The sequence below is a fragment of the Sminthopsis crassicaudata genome, chromosome 3 (assembly GCF_048593235.1).
Source record: "Sminthopsis crassicaudata isolate SCR6 chromosome 3, ASM4859323v1, whole genome shotgun sequence".
Classification (NCBI taxonomy): Eukaryota; Metazoa; Chordata; class Mammalia; order Dasyuromorphia; family Dasyuridae; genus Sminthopsis; species Sminthopsis crassicaudata.
Genome location: NC_133619.1, coordinates 361,300,103 through 361,323,398, shown reverse-complemented (window position 1 = coordinate 361,323,398; position 23,296 = coordinate 361,300,103). Strand labels below are relative to the sequence as shown.

Below are 23,296 nucleotides of genomic sequence, written 5' to 3'. Positions count from 1 at the left end.
AAAACTTCAGGGAACAAATTCCAGAATTATCAAATCAAGGAGAACATATTGCAATAAGTCAGAGAGAAATAATTCAAATGTCGAGGAGCCATAATTAGGATTATGCAGAATTTAGCAGTTTCCACTTTAAAGGACTGAAGGGCCTAGAATATAATATTCCAAAAGACAAAGAAGCTTGAACTATAACAAGAGTCAACTATGCAAAACTAAACATTATATTTCAGGGGGGAAAGATGGACATTCAATGAAATAGAAGATTTTCAATCATTTTTGATGAAAAGATCAGAATGGAACAGAAAATTTGATATCCAAATACAAGACTCAAGAGAAGCATAAGAAGGTTAAAAGGAAAGAAAAAAATTATTTTTTAAAGGTTAAAATGTTTACATCTCTATATGAGAAGATGATAGATGTAATTCTTGAGAACTATATTTTTGACAGTGCAGTTAGAAAGGATATACTTAGAAGGTATAGGTATAAGTTGACTTTAATGTGATAGAAAAAAGAAACTGGGGTGGAAAAGGGATTGTACTGGGAGAAGTAGAAAAGGGAGGTAAAATGGATAAATTATGTTACATCAAGAAACACAAAAAATCTGTTACAATTGAGGGAAAGAAGGGAGCAGAATGAGCATTGTTTGAACCTTAATTTCATTGGATTTGGCTCAAAGAGGGAATAGAATACATACTTAATTTGGTATAGAAATTTGTTTCACCATAAAGGAAAGTAGTAAGGGAAAGGGGAGATAAAGAGGAGGCTAATTAAAGGGAAGGCAGAAGTAGAAAAGTAGAAGGGAAAACTATATGATGATCAATTCTGATGGACGTGGCCCTCTTCAACAATGAGATGAACCAAATCAGTTCCAATAGACCAGTAATGAACTGAACCAGCTACACCCAGCGAAAGAACTCTGGGGGATGACTATGAACCACTACATAGAATTCCTAATCCCTCTAATGTTGTCTGCCTGCATTTTGGATTTCCTTCACAGGCTAATTGTACACTGTTTCAAAGTCCTATTCTTTTTGTAAAGCAAAACAACTGTTTGGTCGTGTATACATATATTGTATTTCATTTATACTTTAACATATTTAACATGTATTGGTCAACCTGCCATCTGGGGGGGAGGAAAGGAGGGGAAAAATTAGAACAAGGGGTTTGGCAGTTGTCAATGTTGTAAACGTATCCATGCATATATCTAGTAAATAAAAACTATTTAAAAAATAACTGTAGATAATATGAAGTATTTGGGAGTCTATCTGCCAAGATAAAGCCAGGAACTTTACGAACACAATTACAAACACTTTTCCCCACAAATAAAGTTAGTTCTAAATAATTGGAAAAATATCTAATGCTCATGGTTAGGCCAATTCTACTTAAATTAATCTACTTATTGAATGCCATACCAATCAAACTGCCAAGAAATTACTTTACAGAGCTAGACAATAGCTCTGTATGGATGGATATGGAACAACCACGTTCATCTGGAAGAAAAAAAGATCAAGAATTTCAAAAGAATTAATGAAAAAAAGGAAGGTGGCCTAATTATACTAGACTTAAAACTAAATTATAAAGCAGTAGTCATCAAAACCTTTTGATCCTGGCTAAGAAATAAAATAGTGGATCAGTGGAAAAAGTTAAGTTTACAAGAAACAATAGCCAATGACTATAGGAATCTCATGTTTGATAAATCCAAAGACTCTAGTTTCTGGGATAAGAATCACTATATGTCAAAAATTTCTGGGAAAACTGGAAAAAAGTATGGCAGAAAATAAGCACTGACCAACACCTAACATCCTATAGCAAGATAAGATCGAAATGAGTTCATGATTTGTACAAAATCCCTGAGGCTGGGATTAAGTGACTTGCCCAGGGTCACACAGCTAGGAAGTGTCTGACACTTTGAACTCGGGTCCTCCTGAATTCAGGGCTGGTGTTCTACCCACTTCGCCACCTAGCTGCCCCACAAAAAGGATATTATAAGCAAATTAGGAGAACAAGGAATAAGATCCCTTGTAAGAACTCAGATCTGTGGAAAAAGGAGGAATTTATGGCCAAAGAAGAACTAGAGAACCTTATGAAATGCAAATTCGATAATTACATTAAATTTAAAAAGTTTTGTACAAGTAAAACCAATATAGCCACAATGAGAAGGGAAGCAGAAAACTTGGTGGGGGGAATTATTTTCAGCTGATAAAGGCCTCATTTCTAAAATATGTAGAGAATTGATTCAAATTTATAAGACTACAAGCCATTCCCCAATTGATAAATGATCAAAGGATATGAACAATTTTCAGATTATAATATTAAAACCATTTCTAGTGATATGAAAAAATATCCTAAATCACTATTGATTAGATAAATGCAAATTAAGACAATTCTGAGGTACCACTTCAGATAGGCTAAAATGACAGGAAAAAATTTTGATAAATATTGGAGATGTGAGAAAACTGGGACACTGATGCTTTGTTTGTATAGTTGTGTATTGATTCAATCATTTTGGAGAGCAATTTGGTACTATGCTCAAAGAGTTATCAAACTTTGATCTAGTAGCATCTGTACTGGATGTGTATCCCAAAGAGATCATAAAAAAGGAAAAAAGGACTAATACATGCAAAAATATTTATGGCAGCCCTTTTAGCAGTGACAAGGAATTGGAAATTGAGTGGATGCTCATTATTTGGGGAATGATTGAATAAACTATGGTATATGAATGTAATAGGATATTATTCTACTAGATATGATGAAGAGAATGATTTCAGAAAAGTCTGGAAAAATTTACATGAACTGATGAAGTGAGAAGAATCAAGAGAACATTGTATACAATAATAAGATAATTATGTGATGACCAATTATGATGCACTTGGCTCTTTTCAAAAGGCAATTCTAATAGACGTGATAGAAAGAGCCGTCGATCGACATCCATAATCTTGTGTTTCTTGGATGGCTTAAATTTTTTTTCTTTAGTTTTTTCCTCAATGTCTCTCATTTGATTTTTGAATTCTTCTATAAATTCTCTCTAGTCAGGGAGCCATTTTACATTACTCTTTGGGGTAGAAGCATTTTTTTTTTTTAAACTAAAGCCTCCTCTTCTGAAAATGAACTCTAATCTTCCTGTTTCCATAATATGTTTCAATGGTGGGGTTCTTTCTTCTTTGGTGGTTCATTTCTTTTTAAATAAGAAGTATTAGTGTAAGCACCTCTAATCATGGGGTAGGGGGATGATGCTTCAAGTTTCCCTTCAGCTCTCCCCTCTGACAAGGAATCCCAAACCAAGAGCTCCCTCCTCCTGTAGGTGTCTGCAGCCTACAGTGTCCCTGCCCTTCTGCCTCTGCACTTACCTGTTCTTGTTACCCAATCAGTGGCTCCTAGAAAAACAATCCGGGAGGTGAAAGTGTCTGTGGCTCCAGTCACAACCAGAGGGCCCAAGGGGCCCCCATTTGCTGTTTCTGCAGAGCTAGTTTACAGGTTTTTGCACTTCAGACAGGTTAATCGGAGGTCAGGGTTTTTCTTCCGATCTTGAGTTGTATCTGGAGGACCCCTGTCCTGCTCCAAGTCTTCTTGAATTTTCATCAGTCTGTGTTCATCCTGAGGTGCAAATTTGTTCTATTTATGGGGGAAATCGGGAGAGCTTGAAATTTGCTAATCTACACTGCCATCTTGTCAGAATTCTCCCCCACATTCTCTAGATTTTTGGAACACCATTCTCTTCTGGCTCTCTTCCTATCTAATCCCTCTCAGTCACCATTGAGATTTTCATCCGGGTCACTCACAGGGCTCTCCCCTGGGCCTCTTTTCCCTCGATCCTAAATACTTCACTTGGTGAGCTCATCAGCTCCCACAGATTTAATTATCATTCTGTGCTGATTTTGAAATATGCTTATCCAACCCTAACCTCTCTGTCAACCTCCACTTTTACATTTCTAACTGCTTTTTGGACCTCTTGAACTGGATATCTAGCAGACATCCTAAACTCAATATTTTCAAAACTGAGCTAATTATTTTGCCCCAAACCCTCCCTCTTTCCCTGAACTTTCTTGGTACTACTGAACCCAGCACAAAACTCCTAGTCTCTCCATCAAGGTGCCTTTTCTGCTTCCTCTCTATTTGTCACTCTCCCACTCCCAAAACCAATCTTTTTGCCTAGACCTATTGTTTTGGAGGTTGAAGTAGCAATTCCTACTTTGAAATAAACATGTGAGCACTTCATAATGATATCCATTTTCTTTGCCAAAAGGAAGGTTTATTTAGAAGAATTTACACACAAAATAAGTAAAACAGGGACCAGCAGTGGCAAATATGAAAGAATTAGGAGAGCACATAGTTAGAAAGGAAAGGAATTTGGAAGAATCAATTAAAGGAATATGCCAGGAGGCCTAAGCAGGCTGCTGACTGGCAGGTTAGGTCCAGAGGCCATTCCTGCTGCCCATTTTAACCTTTCCTGCCAAATGTTTAAGTCACCTTTGGCATCTCTGGCCTGAGGTCTGACCAGTGCTGCCACTGGTTCAGAAGCCCCAAGGCCTACTCCTAATTTACTGAGGCTAGGGTTCTGCTGGCATGGTACAACCTTTCCTGCTGACCTTCCTAGTTGGCTTTGGCTGGAAAACTGTTTGACTCCATCTCTTTGTGGGTTCTGATGCGCAAAAATTTTAGTCATTACTTAAAGGTATTTGGAGGGGTTTGGGGGAGAGCTTGGTTGAGCTCCTGCCTTTACTCCATCATGGGCTCCACTGAGTTGTTTCCAATCTGCATTGTTCTATGAGGCTGTTATATTTTTGGGTCTCTGTCTTCTGTTTGTGTATTGAGCTTCCCCATCTTTAGGTGGGGATCCTTTTTTGTTTGCTTATTCTATAAATTTTTTTTTGTTGCCAAAGTGCTCCTGGGAGAGATCTGCTCACTGTTCTCATGGTCCGAGTTTCTGACCCAGGTTTGAATTTTTTGGCGTGCGTGAGTTTAGTCACCATTAGTGTATCAAGAGTCTGCAGGTTCAGAGCAACTAATTTGCTCGCTCCCCTTTGATCTTGGTTATTTTACTGTAGATTTATGTGTGGGAACTAAAGATTAAAATTGAGTCCCCACATTCTGCTTCTGGAATCAGTCAGTTTTATTTCTGAAACTTGTGCCTTGTACCTATGTACCTATGTAGGGACCCTCCTTCTTGTGACTGCTCCTCTCTACATTGGAACTGTGTAACGGGCAACAAGGCTGTCACATGGTAGCCATTCCCACTCCTAGATCTAGGTCAGGTAGATGTCTCTTGGGATCTCTCTGCTTTGCTTATTACTGTTCTGGTGCTCAATCTAAGCACATCATGGTTAATGCTGCAATTCCTTTCACAACTACAGTTGTCCTGCACTCCTAACCAGCCCCACCCCTAGTACCCAGAGAGCTATCTTTCTAAGCTATCTCAGGATGGAAAAAAAAAGATTCACTATGATGGTTGACTCTCTTATTCAGAATTTGTGGAGAAAGTGTACTTAGTGAGCTGGGCAAATATGCTGATCAACCAGACAGTCTATTATCTTATCTCTTCAGGGGCAGGCTTAGTTGTTATAATTATATGCCATAATTTTAAAAATTCAGGTATTTTGGGGGGTTGCTTTTTATTCTTTCCATTTACATTATTGTAAACATCTTTTAAAAAGGGGCTATATTATAGGAGGTTAGAGTGCTGGTCTCCATCAAGAGCAACATTTGAATATTGGCTTAAACATTTACTGGCTAAGTGCACAAGGGCCATCACCGATATCTCTAAGCATATTACACATAGATTACTGTATGTAGAGGGTATTCCCACTCTGATCATTTAAAAAATAATTGTAATTGTTCCATTGGAATTCTTAAAATACATTTCCTAGTGAGAAAACTAATACACAATTCAAGCATTCCGTATTGTATGATACCAAATGTCTTTTTTTTTTTTTTTTTTTTAAATACAGCAACAATTCAGATTTCTTCTGTGGCCAAAAATTTTTACTTGGATTTTCCAGATTGGGGGGTGTTGTACCCCTAATCAGATAATTGTAAAAGCAAAAAAAAAAAAAATCTCTTCACAAGGAGCTGACATTCTAATGGAGGAAACGTGCAAACACTTAAGACATGCTTGGGGTGAATGGAAGGATTTTTTTCAGTGCCTGGCATGTAAGGCACTTAAAATACTTGACTTGGAAGATAATCTCAGAGGGAAAAGTAATACTGTCACGAATGGGGAAGTACTGTTTGCTACATGTAAATAGTTTTGCATACAAATTAGTAAATTTGTATTATTATGATTTAGAATATTGTGGAGATAACATGGGGTAAGAATCCATTTTACACAAGTGTTTCTTTAAGAATGCAATTGATCACGTTAAGATAACTGATGGTGACATATTCCACATTACTTAAAAAAACTTTTTATCCTTCCAATTTAGAGGAAGACCTTTTCAAAAAATGGTTTTTTGCAGACTTAAACCATGAATTATTACCATAAACTTGAAGTATTAAAAGATTACTCAAGCGTATGTTTGGAGTTTATTGATTCAAGTATTTCATGCCCAATTAAAATCTAGGTTAATTCTTTTCCTCCTAATATGCATCTGTACAATAAAACACCATGCCCACAGGGGACAGAATCCAGAGGTATAGAAGAATCTGGGCCATTAAGTATTGAGTGCATATGCAGAATGTGCCCTTTACAAAGTAAGGGCTATTTGTTCTTTGAGAAAAAAATTAGGCCTAAAAACTCTTGTGCCTTTGCCTCTTGTTCCTTTGTACTTAGAATCAATCAAGTTAATTTTAGGGAATAATAAAAAATTGTACTATGCCCCACTGACCTCCTTTTATGTTTACTTTAGCTTGAAAAATTAATTTTATAATTATACTGTTACAAATTGGACTCAAAAGTTGTATCCTCAAAGGCACCTGATAGAGAAGTTGGGATAGAATCCTTTATTGAAGATTAGGATTCTTTTATCCTTTTAAGAACAAAAAACAAGATTATAAAAATAATGGTGTGGCTAGATGGTTTAATGGATAATGCATGGGCCTAAAGTCAGGAAGACCCAAGTTCAAATCCAGCCTTGCTGTGTAGCTCAGGTAAGTCACTTGACCTGCGTAAGTCAGGCAGCTAGGCTCTAGGCCCTATGGGGCCTGGATGTCATTATGACCCGAGTTCAGATCTGGCTCAGTCACAACCTCGGCTCATCTAAATCCATTGAAGGACAGCAGAAATAAAAATACACAACCATCTAAAGGTCATCTAATGAAAATGTAATTGTAAGACAACTACCAATACATACTAACCAGAAGACAGCCTGCAGTATTTGCCTCTGGAGCATTTATGATGATCCGAGGAAGAACTGCAGCATAATGTAACACAAAAAATACTGAATTTCCTGGATTCAGGAAAGTTGGGTTCCCTATCAGGTCTGATGTCATGTAAAGATCCTCAATACCAAAAGTATTACAGATAAGTGTATTGTGGAGAAAGTGCTTTCCCCCTCTCTTCCCTGTGTTATCTTTGCCTTTGTATTCCTTTTACTCCCCTCATACCGCTGCTAACATGATACATGGGTCCCCATCACCTCCTGCTCAATTACTGCAATATAGCCACCTGGTTAGCCTCCTTGCTTCAGGTCTCTCCCCAGGCTGCCAATGGTGTTCCTAAAGGACTGACGAGCACTTAACCCCATCCTAACATTCCAGTGGCTGTTTTGGAATTGTATATAAAATCTTGTTTGGCATCTACAGCCCTTCACACAATCTGTACCCCTTTACCTTTCTTTCTCATCAACAATCTAGTGACAAAAGCCCTCTTTCATTAAAAACACTCCCAATTTTGCAGGTTTTCATCTACTGTTCATCTTATACTGGTGTCGTCCTCCCTCAATTTTTATTTCAAGACTCGAAATCCTCTGCAAGCCTGTCCAAATCTCTCCCACTTCTAGTGCCTTACTCTGAGAATATCACTCTAATTTATATTGCATTAATCTCACATGTGTACAATAGGAATACACTGTGAGGAGGGGGAGTAGGGATGTTTTGTTTTTGCATCTCTAATACTTTTAATTGCTTCTTGGTGATGCTACATCCTATAATATTGCTTCTTGGTGATGCTACATTTCTGTAATTTACAGCAGATAATTTATGGCCATTAGAGTTAAATTGAGGATAGGGAAGGATAAGGGTTCCTAGAGTGAAATACTTAACTTGGTTGTCTAGAACTTTAAAAATGTTTTGTACAGAATCATTTTTAATTTTGCTATAGGCCTGTTCATATCTAGATAGCCACATGAAAGGAGTCTCTGTGATTCAAGCCTAGGAACTATTAATGTCCAATGTAGGCATTAAGGAACCAAGAACATTTAGGTCCCGATTTGATGGCTCAGATTTAAGGAAAAGGGAAAGTGGTAGAGATGGGAATCCAGGCCTCCATACCTCCATCCCTGTGGGTACCCATGCTAATGCATTCCTTTAGTTATCAGCCAAGTTCTATTATTTTATGAATTCTCAATTGACTACTAGGAGCTTAAATCGTTCACATTTATGATTTGCAAAGCACTTTAATACATATTGTTCTCAAATTTTAATATAAATGTAAAATGTTAGAAAATCATTACACCTGTCAAATGAGGTAGCCAAGGACAAAGAACTACTACCAATACACTCCATGAAAATAAGCCATTAGGTAAACACAAAAGGAACAACTTGTTTTATAGGACAGGAGTATCATAAATGGATTTTTTTTTTTGAGGGGAGGTGGGGGGACAATGAATAACAGTACAGTGGTTGTAATGTGTTAATATTACTGCAAAACAGGTCCAGTAACAAAAGGGTATGCCTTTAACATGAATCTCTTTGTTAGTACATTGGGTAAAGATTAGGGTATAAGCTGATGCCCCAAAACCAATGTGATTTAATATAGTTTGCACTAAGTGTTCCTTCCAACCACAGGGTTCATCTATGGGATTATGGATAAATAAAAGCAACAGAATTGGAAACTATTTGTATTATTAGTGAGCAGCACAAGTAGGTCAACTGAAAATCTAAGTTATATATTAATACTTTTTGCCAAAAGGTTAATTTTTTTCCCTTTATGTATGCATACTGATGTTGTTTCTTCCCCTAACTCTGAGTACTATTTTTCTACATCTTAAAAAGCCTGAAAATGTTTAACTTGTTTTAACATGCTAAAGAATGAGTAAATACAAAAGTAATTTTACTTCCTTTCATAAAAACATTATTAAAATATTATTAAAGTATCACCTACATTGGTAAATGGAAGAATTTTACAAAAGTTTCCCCCCCCACAAAATTAACATTGAATAAATGGTTAAGAACAACCACTCAAAACTGCCATTCTATACAAGAATAGGTTCTAATAACAAAACCCAAGTTCTCCTGGCAGATGTCATATTCAGGATAAACCTTTATTATTCTTTGCCTTTTTTCTTCTTGAACTTGGTGGAGTCTGAGTCACCGGCGTTGCTTTCTTGTTAACAATTGGTGGTAGCTTAAGTACAATTTCATTATCTTCTTCATCATCATTCATTTCAGCTGCTTGAGCTTTCCGCCTCTCTAAAAATGTTGGTGAACAAATGGGTGTGGTCCCCTAGATACAAAAAAGCAAAAGAAAAAAAAACCATGTTCAACGTCATTTATGATTTGTATATATATAAGACTTTAAATTTTCAGAGCTACAGAAATGTGGACTCTTTCTAAGATGAAATAAGGATGCAAGAGGTAATCTAGTCCAAATGTTTTATTTTACACATAAGAGACCTAAGAGGCTAGGAAAATCAAGTGATTTGCACTAAATCAAAGAGTTAGGACATTAGACCTAAGTATTAGTCCACTTTAGAAAGCAACTATAAAACTGGTTTCTACATTAATTTCAAGGCCATATCATAACTCTTAATTCAATTTGCATATACAAGTAGATAATAGTTCAGATACAGATGGTCAATAAAATAAGACTCATCTTCCCCTATAATTATTGAGAACATTAATACTGCAGTCCATGATGTTGACTGCAAATACTACTTTTTCAGATTATACATCTCATATAAATTTAGGTGAATCAAAATGTTTTAACAGAAATGAATTTCTTATCTTCATCTATAGAATTTATTATAGTTACTGTATCTAAAACTCTATGCAGTGTAAATAATGTAAATTTACCTGGCTATCCACAGAATCAAATGCATTTTCTGAAATATTCATTTTTTCTTTCTTGGGTAAATCCTGTAATATATTATTTAACATGTTACTTTATACACATATTCTCCATCAATACATATCTATACATGCATCTTCATTCATTCTGCTGGCCTCTGAAACAATCTTAGTTATCTATTGCTAACATTTGATGCCTCAAATACTTACTTCATTATCAACAGACTTTTGAAGAGTAGTCCCTGCAACCTTCTTTTTTCTCCTATTCCGTAAAACCTTAAAACAAAATTTTAAGAAAGTTTTAATATAGTTTCAAAATTATTGTTATTGATATTGATGTTATTTTCATGGACATCCTGTTTCCCCCACCCCAGCCTTGTGAAGTGTAGAGAGGGCAGTAGATAGTGGGGGAAACTCTGGGGTAAAGGGTCTTACATCTTACCCAGAGTTCCCCCAATACCTGTGGCCCTCTACATCAAAGCCCAGAGACTACCTTCTTACTTTTTAAATGAATTAAAAAGGAAACCAATTAGACTGAGATAGTTATAAAAAATATTATGAAAAAAAGTTAATAGACTGCAAGTTAAGTATCCCTGAAATCTTTCATATACAACAGATTTAAACCTTCATAAAATAGATCAGTTGCTTCCCTTAAGGGGTTTAAGATGCTTCTAGTAAGATTGGAGAGGGAGGAAAAGGTAAGGATGAAATCCAAAGTTCTCTAGGAAAATCTGTGGAGGGCAAAACCAAACTCAATCAAGAAGAGTTGTTGGAATAAAAAAAAAAATCAGTAAAAATTTCATGGAGGTGGTGGCAGCTGAGATGTGCCTTGAAGGAGGATTTTTAACAGGCCTGGGAAAGGAAAAAGAAGTTTGTTGAGACAGCAAGTTGAATTTTTCAATCTGGGTTGTGAAGGGAAATAATGGAAAATAAGGCTGGAATGATAAACTGGAGAATTAAGATTGTGGAATGACTTGAATGTCAGGCAAAAAAAATTCTATTTTATCTTAGCAGCCATAAAAAGTTGTGGAAAAGCTTTTTGGCATAAAATGCAACATGGTCATATCTATACATTAGGAAAGGACCTTCTTGTTGTTTGCCCTTTGTTCTCAAAGAGGACCATGATATCAGGCAGATGGTGCATGACATGCAAGTGAATTAAATGGATTTAACTGAGGAGAGCTGGACAAGGTTACCCTGCCTCACTTTCCCCTCCAGTGACCAGATTTAGATCAGAAACTATAGATGGCCCTACTTGAAATGGGAGACTTTGGCCTTCTTAAGCTAAGATCTTCAATAGAGGCTGCATCCATTCCCTGATTAAGGCTAGGTAGGCTCCTCAGGCAAAAAATCTTTTACCTAATCCCTAACTCCCCCACCCTCCCCCCAAAAAAGAAAAACAAACAAACAAACCAAAAACTTGGAGAGCTTTAGAGAGTCTCCCATAAAGGCTTAAATTATCTGGCTGCTAAACCAAACAAAATTGGAGGGCCTAAAACAAAGTTTGCCCAATCACCATTTCACCTTGCTGAATGGCCTCAAGAAGTTTACCCTCTCTATTTATGAGATGAAGCTTACAGCTAGCAACCACCATTCTAGAAGCATTATCATTAAGTATGAAAACTAGTCAGGGCTTACCATCCTTTGCACTGCCAATTCACTTGAGTTCATTATATTCCGTTCCTTCAAAACTAGTGCAAATATTCTAGTCTGGTCTTGATTCAATCAAGTCTCTGAAGTACTTTAGGTTTGATATCAGAACAAAATGATATTAGCCTTAACAGAAGAATATTCAAATGATTTAATTGAATAGAGCTCCCTTTTCTAAATTCCTTATCAAGATTATCAGCCAAGTATCAAGAGCCTCTGGAGCCATTCAGGACTAATTTGTGATCAGATATTAACAACAGAGTCAACCAAATGTGGAGGAAGATCTCAATACTTCTAAAGGAAAAACTAGGTTAATTTGCATGGGAGTAGGGATTAGGATATTGCTTCTATTATAGAATGGTAGTGATATTCAACTCATCTTCAGATTTAAGGTGCCACAAAGTAAATAAACTTTACTGAATAAATTCCTAAGGTTAACTTTTGGCAAAGATAAATTCCTAACTTGGCCAAATTCATAAAATTCTTAAGACACAACATCAGACATTTTAAAATGTAGTTCATGAAGAAACACCTACTAATTTAGGGAATGTATAATCGATTCCCTTTTCAGCTAATCTCTTTCGGAGCTTATTTTCTTTCTTTTTAAATCGCTTTTCCATTCTTATCTTTTCTTCATATGTCCGTTCCTTGTTATAGCGTTTTACTGCTGGATGAGAGGGCTTTGAAAATGGAATGTCACAGCCTTTGAAAAGTTCTTCATGTACTTTTTCAGGTGGCACAAAATGACCTACAAAACACAAACAAAAGGTCTCAAGCAAAATTGAAGATACTTTCCCTAGTTACTAACTTTTGAACTATAATTCAACTGATTGAACTGAACTGATTAATGAGGAAATAATATTAAATATTGATCTTATAAATATGCTTCCTTTCACCTGTTAAAACCAATGATAACTAAAATCTGAATCCTTGAGTTCTTTATATACTTAGCTCTGAAATTTTTATAGGAGCTCCACTGTTACATTTATTTTGTCATTTCCTCACCACCAACCCTTTTATATTTAGTGTTCCTTTACTTCTTTATAAAATTCCAGAAGTAATCAAGGTTCAGTTGGAAACAGAAAGTTTCCAAGAAATTTTCATTTGCCTGTAGCTTTATGATAACTAATATCTGTATATAAGTTACTATGTATATCAGGTACTATGCTAAGGCTTTTTTTAAAAAAAATTTTTATTTAGAATTTTTTTCCCCCACAGTATATATGCATGAGTAATTTAAAAAAAATAATATTATCCTTTGTATTCATTTTTCCAAATTATCCTCTCCCTCCCTCCCCCCGATGACAGGCAATCCCATACATTTTACATGTGTTACAATATAACCTAGATACAATATATGTGTGTAAATACCATTTTCTTGTTGCACATTAAATATTAGATTCCGAAGGTATAAGTAACCTGGGTAGATAGACAGTAGTGCTAACAATTTACATTCACTTCCCAGTGTTCCTTCTCTGGGTGTAGTTATTTCTGTCCATCATTGATCAACTGGAAGTGAGTTGGATCTTCTTTATGTTGAAGAGATCCACTTCCATCAGAATACCTCTTCATACAGAATTGAAGTGTACAGCGATCTGGTTCTGTTCATTTCACTCAGCATCAGTTGATGTCTCTCCAAGCCTCTCTGTATTCCTCCTGCTGGTCATTTCTTACAGAGCAATAATATTCCATAACCTTCATATACCATAATTTACCCAACCATTCTCCAATTGATGGGCATCCATTCAACTTCCAGTTTCTAGCTACAACAAAAAGAGCTGCCACAAACATTTTGGCATATACAGGTCCCTTTCCGCTCTTTAGTATCTCTTTGGGATATAAGCCCAGTAGTAGTACTGCTGGGTCAAAGGGTATGCACAGTTTGATAACTTTTGGGGCATAGTTCTAAATTGCTCTCCAGAATGGTTAGATTCTTTCACAACTCCACCAACAATGTATCAGTGTCCCAGTTTTCCCACATCCCCTCCAACATTCATCATTATTTGTTCCTGTCATCTTAGCCAATCTGACAGGTGTGTAGTGGTATCTCATAGTTGTCTTAATTTGCATTTCTCTGATCAGTAGTGATTTGGAACACTCTTTCATGTGAGTGGATATAGTTTCAATTTCTTCCTCTGAGAATTGTCTGTTCATATCCTTTGACCATTTATCAATTGGAGAATGGTTCGGTTTCTTATAAATTATGGTCAGTTCTCTATATATTTTGGAAATGAGACCTTTGTCAGAACCTTTAAGTTTAAAAATATTTTCCCAATTTGTTACTTCCCTTCTAATCTTGTTTGCATTAGTATTATTTGTACAGAAACTTTTTAGTTTGATGTAATCAAAATCTTCTATTTTGTGATCATTAATGATCCCTAATTCTCCTCTGGTCATAAATTCCTTCCTCCTCCACAAGTCTGAGAGGTAGATTATCCTCTGTTCCTCTAATCTATTTATTATCTCCCTCTTTATGCCTAAATCATGGACCCATTTTGATCTTATCTTGATATATGGTGTTAAGTGTGGATCCATATCTAATTTCTGCCATACTAATTTCCAGTTTTCCCAACAGTTTTTTCCAAATAATGAATTTTTGTCCCTAATGTTGGTATTTTTGGGTTTGTCAAAGATTAGATTGCTATAGATGTACCATTTTTTGTCCTTCGTATCTAATCTGTTCCACTGATCTACCGGTCTATTTCTTAGCCAATACCAAATGGTTTTGGTGACTGCTGCTATATAATATAGCTTTAGATCAGGTACACTTAGACCACCTTCCTCTGAGTTTTTTTTTCATTAGTTCCCTTGCAATTCTCGACCTTTTATTCTTCCATATGAATTTTGTTATTTTTTCTAGGTCATTAAAATAGTTTCTTGGGAGTCTGATTGGTATTACGCTAAGGCTTTATAAGTATTATCTAATTTTTTTTCTCACAATAACCTTGGGAAAGCTATCCCCATTCTATGAATGAGGAAACTGACTAATAGAGGTAAACTAACTTGCCCATGGAGGCACAGGTAAGTGTCAAAGGCTGTATTTGAACTTAAGTACTTGTTTCCAACTCCAAGGCCGGAGCTCCATCCATTGCCACCACCAGCTACCTCACTACTCACTAGTTTTAACTAATACTAGAATCTAGATCTGATCTTTAGGCTAGTGTTACAGAAATGTACAAGCATGGAAGACTATAATCATCTTAAGTAATAATTATTATTTAAAGTACAGCATGGGTTTAAGGCATGGATAATAAAACCTATCTTTCTTTTGTCTTTGGAAAATGATTCTGTGCTCATTTTAAAATATGTAAAAATAGCTGAATGATAGAGAAACCTAGACCTCACAATCAAATGCTAGAACCACTCTAACCATTTAATTCAGAAGATATTAGAAAGCTCTCTAGCATCAGCAATTATTCATAGAGCAAAAAGCTGAATATTACCCATGTATCAAATAATTGCAAAATGGTTGAACTGTGGTATTAAAATTACTGAATTATTATGGGACTGCTGTTACTCAATCATTTCTGTTATGTCTGACTCTTCTTGATTCCAGATGGGGTTTTCTCAGTAGATACTGGAATGACTTGCCATTTCTTTCTCCAATTCATTTTACAAATGAAGAAACAGATAAAAAGAGTTAAGTGACTTGCCCAGGATCATGCATAGGTAATGTCTGAGGTCCCATTTGAACTCAGGAAGATGAATTTACCTGACTCCAAACTGGTAGTCTATCCAATGAGACTCTCAGCTATCCAAAGGGGTGTGGGAGCGCGAGATGTGGAATGCAGCACCTCAAGAATGAAGTGGGTACTCAGTACACTACAGGTATCATGGCAAAATAGTAGAGGATGCCAAACACATACTTATGGAGATTGCATTATGGAGATTGTGGGCAAAACAAAACTACGAAACCAGAGAATAATTTCAAGCAATACCCATTAACATTCCACTTATGTGGAGATCACAGTACAGATTTATAGCTAGAAAAAACAGAGGTCAAACCCAAGTCTTTGAAAACTACCGCCTAGAGAAATCAACTTGCTTAGTCACATAGAGAGCAAACAGAAGAGCAGTGATTTGAACTCAGGTCTTCCAATTCCACATCTAGGTTTCATTCTATTATACCAAACTGCATCTTGTTTACCTGGGGCAAGCTCACTTAAAGAGAAATTCTGCTTTGTTCAAACACTGTAAATTATGGTAATGTTTTAGTAAGTCTTCCTTTATAAGTTTGACATATAGAATGTTTGTCATGTAGAATGTTCTATGTCGTTGGAACAGTAAAGATCATTGTATGATCAGGCAGAAACATAGCCATGCCCTGGATGGTACTTTATAGACATGCTTCTTTCTGGCTCATACCTTGCCCCTGGTTTCCTCCAAAGGACAAAGATCAAGTTAATTATTTTGCTTAAAAAATGAGGGAAGCTCAAATAAATTCTTCATGAGATTATCTTTAAAAAGCTCACTGCTCTTATAGCATTACATAACATTTATTTTTGACAGGTATTACTCTAAAATGGAAACTGGGAAATGCATCTAAATTTCACCCATAATCCACAAGGAATTACTCTGGAAATTAAATGAATTGTTTCTAAGTAGCTGAAGCAGCTTGATCACCATATACAAAACCCTCTACTACTTGTAATTTTAAATGTAAGACAAAAAAGAAAATGAGAAGACTGTCCATCTTTGGGATGGAGACCATAATACAATAATGTCACAAGTCTGACAGGAAAACATCTTCCAAACAAAGATACTTACACTTCAAAAGCCTTTCACAAAAAAGGTAGTTGTTCATTGTATCAGCAACAATCTTAGCAACATCATCAGATTCAAACTCCAGAAATCCATAGCCCTTACTATTTCCAGTCTGCAAGAGAAAGTCCATCATGAGAAGGCACAGTGTGAAAATTTTAATTGTCAAACCAGAGCATTTCACTAATTAAGTCATATAAATTACTTAAGTGTGCCAGACCAAAGACATCTAACAGAATATTTCACACAATGATAAATGGCCAGCAATTAAAATTTAAAAAAAAGTCTTTTATAAAGATATTTTCAACATTCACCCTTGCAAAACCTCATGTTCCAAAATTTTCTCCTTTCCCTGAACAGCAAGTTACCCAATATAGTTTAAACATGTGCAATTCTAAACACATTTTCAAATTTATCAGCCATGCCAAGAAAAATTAGATCAAAAGGGGGAAAAAAAAAGATGAAAATACTGTAGTGTAATACACATTGAGTCTTCATAGTTCTCTCTGGAGGTCGACAGCTACTTTCTATGACAACTTTATTGGAAATGCCTTGAATCATCATATCATTGTTGAAAAAAGCTAAGTCCACCATAGTTGATCATCACATAAGCTTGTTACTATGTACAATATTCTCTTGGTTCTAGTCACCTTACTTAGTATCAGTTCGTAATTAGGCCATTCACCATTTCGTATAGAGTAATAATGTTTCATTATATTCATATCATAACTTATTCAGCCATTCCTCAAATGATGGGTATCCCTCAGTTTCCAGTTCCTTGCCACTACAAAAAGGGCTGCTTTTAGCATTTTTGCACATGTGAGAATTTTTCCCTTTTTTTAGGATCGCATCAGGATACAGACCTAGTAGAAATACTACTGGAAGAAAGGTAATATAGTTTCATGGCCCTTTGGGCTTAATTCCAAATGCTCTCCAGAACGGTTAGATAAGTTCACAACTCCACCAACAATGTATTAATGTCCTAGTTGTCCCATATACCCTCCAACATTTATCATTTTCTTCATCTTAGCCAATCTGAGAAGTGTGAAGTAGTACCTCAGAGTTGTCTTAATTTGCATTTCTCTAATCAATAGTGATTTAGAACATTTTTTCATATGATTAGAAATGGCTTTAATTTCTTCACCTGAAAATTGTCTGTTCATATCCTTTTGACCTTTCATCAATTGAGAAATGGTTTGTATTCTTATAAACTTGAGTCAATTCTCTACCATGTATTTTAGAAATGAGGGCTTTGAGAAAATGAGGCCTTGTATGTAAAATCCCCCCCACCCATCAGCCTTCTGCTTCCCTTCTCATCATTGACTTTGTTTGTACAAAACCCTTTTAATTTAATGTAAGTATCCACTTTGCAAATTTCATAATATCTTCTAATTTTTCTTTGGCCATAAATTCCTTCCTTTTCCACAGATCTGAGAGGGAAACTTATCCTTTGTTCTCATAATTTGCTTACAGTATTATCCTTTATGTATAGAAACATGAACCCATTTCGACCGTATCTTGATATAAGGTGTTAGGTATTGGTCAATGCTTAGTTTCTGCCATACTATTTTCTACTTTCCCTAGAAATTTTTATCCCAGAAGCTGGAGTCTTTGGGTTTATCAAACATTAGGTTACTATAATCATTGACTATTTTATCTTGTGAATCTAATCTATTCCACTGATCCAGAGAGACAAGCAGGGGGGAAGGCAGAGAGAAAAAATCTGTAACACTAAGTTTTGCAAGAGTTAATGTTGAAAACTATCTTTGCATATATTTTGAAAATAAAAAGCTATTAAAAAAAGACAAGTAGAGACTTGTTTGTTGGAGCTCATCAATTTGTGTGGGAAGATGTCTAAAAGATCTGTCATTCCAAGTCTCAGAATAATAATCTTAAGAATTGGAAGACTTTTTGTGGCCAGTAAATTGGTTTTTCTGCCAACCAGTGCTCTAGTTCTAGCCTTTGGGACATAATAGCCCTTCAAAAACTTTAAGATTGGTAGTATGCTAAACAACCTGACTCTCCAAAGTATGTTGTGGTTGTTAGTAAACCCACCCAAAGCTAAGAAATGATATTCAGCCGGAAGTGTCTTATCATCTTTAAGTAAGAGTTGGTCAATTTTCAAGTCCCGAATCAAAATCCTAACATTTCCTAGGGAAAAAGGACAGTGGGAAGAAAAGGTTTGGAAGTAGCAGCTTCCACTGGCCTAAAATGTCGTGATCAACTATATACTGTTGTTCATTCATGTCCAACTTTTTGAAGGCCCCATTTGAGGCTTTCTTGGTAAAAATACTCATTTTACAGATGGGGAAACTGAAGCAAACAGGGTTAAGTGACTTGCCCAATAACACATCAGGAGGCAAATACTTGAGATTTGAACTAAGGAAGTGGAGTCTTATTGGCTTGAGGAAAATCCACTGCACCATCCAGTTGCCCCCAATATGACTATAAATTTTTGGTATAATAGAAAAGATTTAACTTGCAAGAATCTTCAGAGTTTTTCTATTGCTTCTAGGATAAAATACAAGTATGCCTTCACCTAATACTTAAAACTCTACAAATCTGGTTCCAGCTCTATCATTCTAGATTTCACAGTATGCTACCTTACAACTTCCACATTGAATCAAAATACTTTGCTGTTCCTTGACCCCAAGGTCAAGGATTAATCTTGTCTCTAAGCATCTGCACATTAACTTCTTTAAGGTTCAACTAAGGTACCTTTGGTCTTTGTTAACTTCACTTAGCACAGTACTTACGGTAATTTCTCTTTCACATCATAGCTGCGTAATGTTTATTAATTTGAAAGGGAGCTGAAAGATGTTCCCCCCCCCAAAAAGATGCTTTCTGGGGTTATTTAATTCTACTACTTAAAAATTATAGGAATGTCACAGAGCCACATGCTGCAGTATATATATACTGAAACAAGCTTGGATTTTTTTTTTTAAAAACTGTTAATGAAGTTTTAAAGGTATAACAATGACTGAAGGTTTTTTGTTTTGATGCAGCTTAAAAGACATCAATTGATAGTATATGAGGAGCATGAGCTCTAGAAAAACAATTCAAATTCACCCTTTCAAAGATTGTTTTTCAGTCTCGAGAAGTTAAAAGGCTCTGCAAGAGAACAGACATCCACCCACCCCCCTTGCAAATCATATTTTTTTCTAAAGAATATGACAAAGGAAATAATTAAACTTAGCTGGACTTGACTTTTATGGAAATTATTTTATACTATACTACAAGCCAACTGAAAGACAACATACTCAATCCCCTGTTTCTGACACAAAAACATGGAACCAAGATGTATTAAATAAAATTTAGTACAATTATGTGTCCAATAAATTCTTGGCGTCTAATTGTCAACAATGCAAAGTGGCTGGAAAAGCACTGAAAAAGGAACAGGAAATGGGGGGTAAAAGTATTACTTCCATAAAACAGGCTAAATTAAGAATAGAGCACTAAACTTGGAATCAGCAAGACCTGAATTTAAATTCTACCTTGTTAAAGTCTTACTTGTGTGATCTTGGGCAAGAAACAACTTCTTCAAGCCTGTTGGCAAATATGTAAAAAAAAAATCTCTCAAGGTCCAAAGGTCAGACCTTAAATCTATGATCCTGTGGAACTACAAAATCTTTACCTTTTTACTTCGGGAGAGCCTGAGTCTTTTGACAGTTCCAAATTGAGTGAAGTATTCCTTGAGTTGAGGTTCATAAAGTCCTCTGGGAAGGTGACCCAAATACACCACTCCAGGAGTCAGTTTCTCTGGCTGAAAACACGGGGGAAAGAGCTCACATTATTTCTCATTCTCCCTTAACCTAAGAAAAGTTTTCCTTTAATATAACTAATCCAACTCTCATCTGTAAAATGGGGCTTACATGCCTTCTTAGGTCCCTTTCAATTCTATGCCTCTGATCCCATACTTGTAATTTTAAAATGCCTACAAAATCATTTAGCAAGCACATAGATAATCTTAAAAAAAAAAAAAAAAAAAAAGCCAAATGTCAACCTTTCACACATTTATTCATTGTGGTTAAAAGTCTCAAACATGACCATCTAAGTTAATAGGATTGCTTTAGATTGCAAACTAGAAAGGTGGGAATGACTTTCAGTTCCTGAAGTATCTCCAAACACCTGAGCTGGGGAAGAGTGGGAATACCAGAACGTTTGTACTGCTTCTGCCCCAGCTGCCTATGCAGAAGAATATATTGGGAGGGGGTGGTGGCAAGGAGAGTCTTTAAGACACAGGATTGGTTAAGACTGAATTTACTGTTGTCTCTTCTCAAAAATTCCTATTTCCCGTCTCTTGCCCATATTCTAAGTCTCTGGCATCTGCTAATCAGGGCTTTTTTTGACTTGACAGCCCTGATCCCAGATGTGCTCCAAGGTCCCTTCCAGCTTTAATTCTACAGCTTATTTCTTCATGACCCGGCTCGTGTCCCATCTCCTCCAGGCTCCGAGTAGTAGTAGTAGTGTAAGTCTGTCACAGACAGCAGGCCCCTTAAAGGCACACCCCCTTCCATTACTGCAGTGTTTCCCCTTCCCCCTCATCCCCCTTGAAAATGCCTTTCTCCCAGCAAATGCCATGTCAAGCATAAGCTCAGCTCCTTTTCTTAGGGAGACCCTCACCTACCGAGGCGCAGGAAACCTGAAAGAGTCATCAAAAAGAAGGGGGAGGGGCGGGGAGTAGAAAAATTAAACAGCGCGCTCTCGGGCTGAGACAGGCAGCAAGACCCTCGCGGCCGCACTCAGGTCTTAAGGGACGCGCGTGTCCGCCTCGTCACAAACCCCCCGGCCACGCGCCGGACCCCTACGGACGCGCGTGGCTCGACCTCCCGGCAACTACCGTTGACTGGTGGCGAGCACGTGCAAGCGTCCCCATCAGCCGATCCTCAACTGCCACTCACCTTATTGGCTCCGCGCTTGCGGACACTCGCCACCCGCTTTTGAAACTCAGTGTGCAGCTTCGGGTCCAGAGACAGAAGCTCTTTGGGAACTGGGTTCACCGACTTCGACCCCGAGGCTGTAGCCACAGGCATAGCCTCGGTCACATTATTGGACCACTGCTCCGCCATCGCGTCCTCCCTCGGGAAACGCCGCACACCAGTTGGCAGCACAGGAAGTGCGTCACTTTCTGGAGTCCGCGAGCGGAAGACTGGGCGGGGCAATGGAGGGACCGAGGCATTGCAAAAGAGAGCTTCTGGAGCGTCCGAGAAGGGTTTAGAAAGTAGAGGGGGGCGGGGCCTTTGGTTCAGAAGAGCGCATGCGCCACCTGCTGGTCTTCACTTTGCTTTCTTTGGTTAGGTAGGAAGCTAGGTTTTCTAGAGCTAGTAGGAGAGTTGGGGATGCTCGAGATCCAGGATCTTCGAAACCTCAGGAGTCATCCCTTGTCTCTTTAATTTCATAGCTGGGGAAACAGAGGCTTAGACAGCCTCCGAAACAGATTTGCCCAAGGTCATAGAGCTACAGTAGCAGACTTCACATTGGGTTTCCCTGATTTGAAATCCCCAAACGGAGAGCTGGCATTTCCCACTGTGCAAGGCTCTTGCCTGGGGCTTCCCTCGGCCTCATGCCCAGAACTGACTTTCTCAGGGCCTTGGAACAAACTGCACCCTATAACAAACCCAATCCACCACAATTGCATCTGTAAGTCTTCGGGAGATGATTCTGGGCACTTAGCCTGTGATTCCCAGAAAGTCACTTACCCATTGTTTGCCTCAGTTTCCTTATCTGTAAAGTGGGTGCTTTATAAATACTTGATTCCTCCATCTTCCCTTTCTCTATATCGAGGCAACTTGGTACAGTGGAAGAAACATTGCATGCATGGAATCAAAAGATATGTTTTTAGAGCCCACTCTCTGGTTTTTAACTAAATATAAATGATTAAGCAAATCTTTTAGCCTCCTTAAGCCTGTTTCCTCATCTGTAAAATGGGGATGGTGGTGGTAGACTAAATTGCCTTTCAGTCAGTCTACATCTATAATAATATATACATCTATATGTATATAGTACATGCATATTATTCAGTGATGTGTAACTTTGTGACCCCATTAGGAGTTTTTTGGACGGAGATACTGGAGTGCTTTGCATACTTCAGTTCATTTTACAGATGAGGAAGCTGAGGCAAATAGGATTAAGTGATTTGCCTAGGATCATATAGCTGGGAAGTTTCAGGTCAGATTTGAATTCATGAAAATGAATGTTCCTGACTTCAGATCCCATGCCCCATGTTGCTGCCCTAATACATATATAATCACACACACACACACACACAATGTGTGTATAGATGCATGTATAGATAGATACCTACATATGCATACACAAATCATCATAGGTTTTAGAGATGGGAAAAAAATTTAGAAATTATAGGATAGTAACTGTAGAATTGGAAGTGTCCTTAGAGGTCAGTAAGTTTACCTCTCTTTTTTACAGCTGAAAACACCCTTGACATTACCTTTATAATCATGGGGATAAGTCTCTTGATTCTCAGTTTCCTTATTTGTAGGTGATGATAATACTTATAATAGTAGATTGGATTATTGTATCAAATAAAACTATGTAGAGCAAAGCACATGAAAACTTAAAAATACTATCCTTCCGTTCAAAACTTATCTTTTCTTCTTTGAATTTCTCTTGCCACTTTTTGACCTTTCTAATGCACTTAATCATCTGAGAGTCCATATATATATATATATATATATATATATATATATATATATATATATATATATATATA

General features: G+C 36.9%; 1 protein-coding gene across 1 annotated transcript; it reads right to left on the bottom strand.

Moving 5' to 3' along the window:
- Nucleotides 1-8,556: 8,556 nt before the first annotated feature.
- Nucleotides 8,557-21,712, bottom strand: NIFK (nucleolar protein interacting with the FHA domain of MKI67). Its single transcript, XM_074301765.1, has 7 exons — nt 21,468-21,712; nt 20,201-20,329; nt 16,573-16,681; nt 12,342-12,553; nt 10,366-10,431; nt 10,162-10,224; nt 8,557-9,592 (listed from the first exon to the last, which is right to left on the bottom strand). The coding sequence occupies exons 1-7, from the start codon at nt 21,633-21,635 to the stop codon at nt 9,398-9,400; spliced, it is 942 nt and encodes a 313-aa protein (XP_074157866.1). The 5' UTR covers nt 21,636-21,712; the 3' UTR covers nt 8,557-9,397.
- Nucleotides 21,713-23,296: the final 1,584 nt, after the last annotated feature.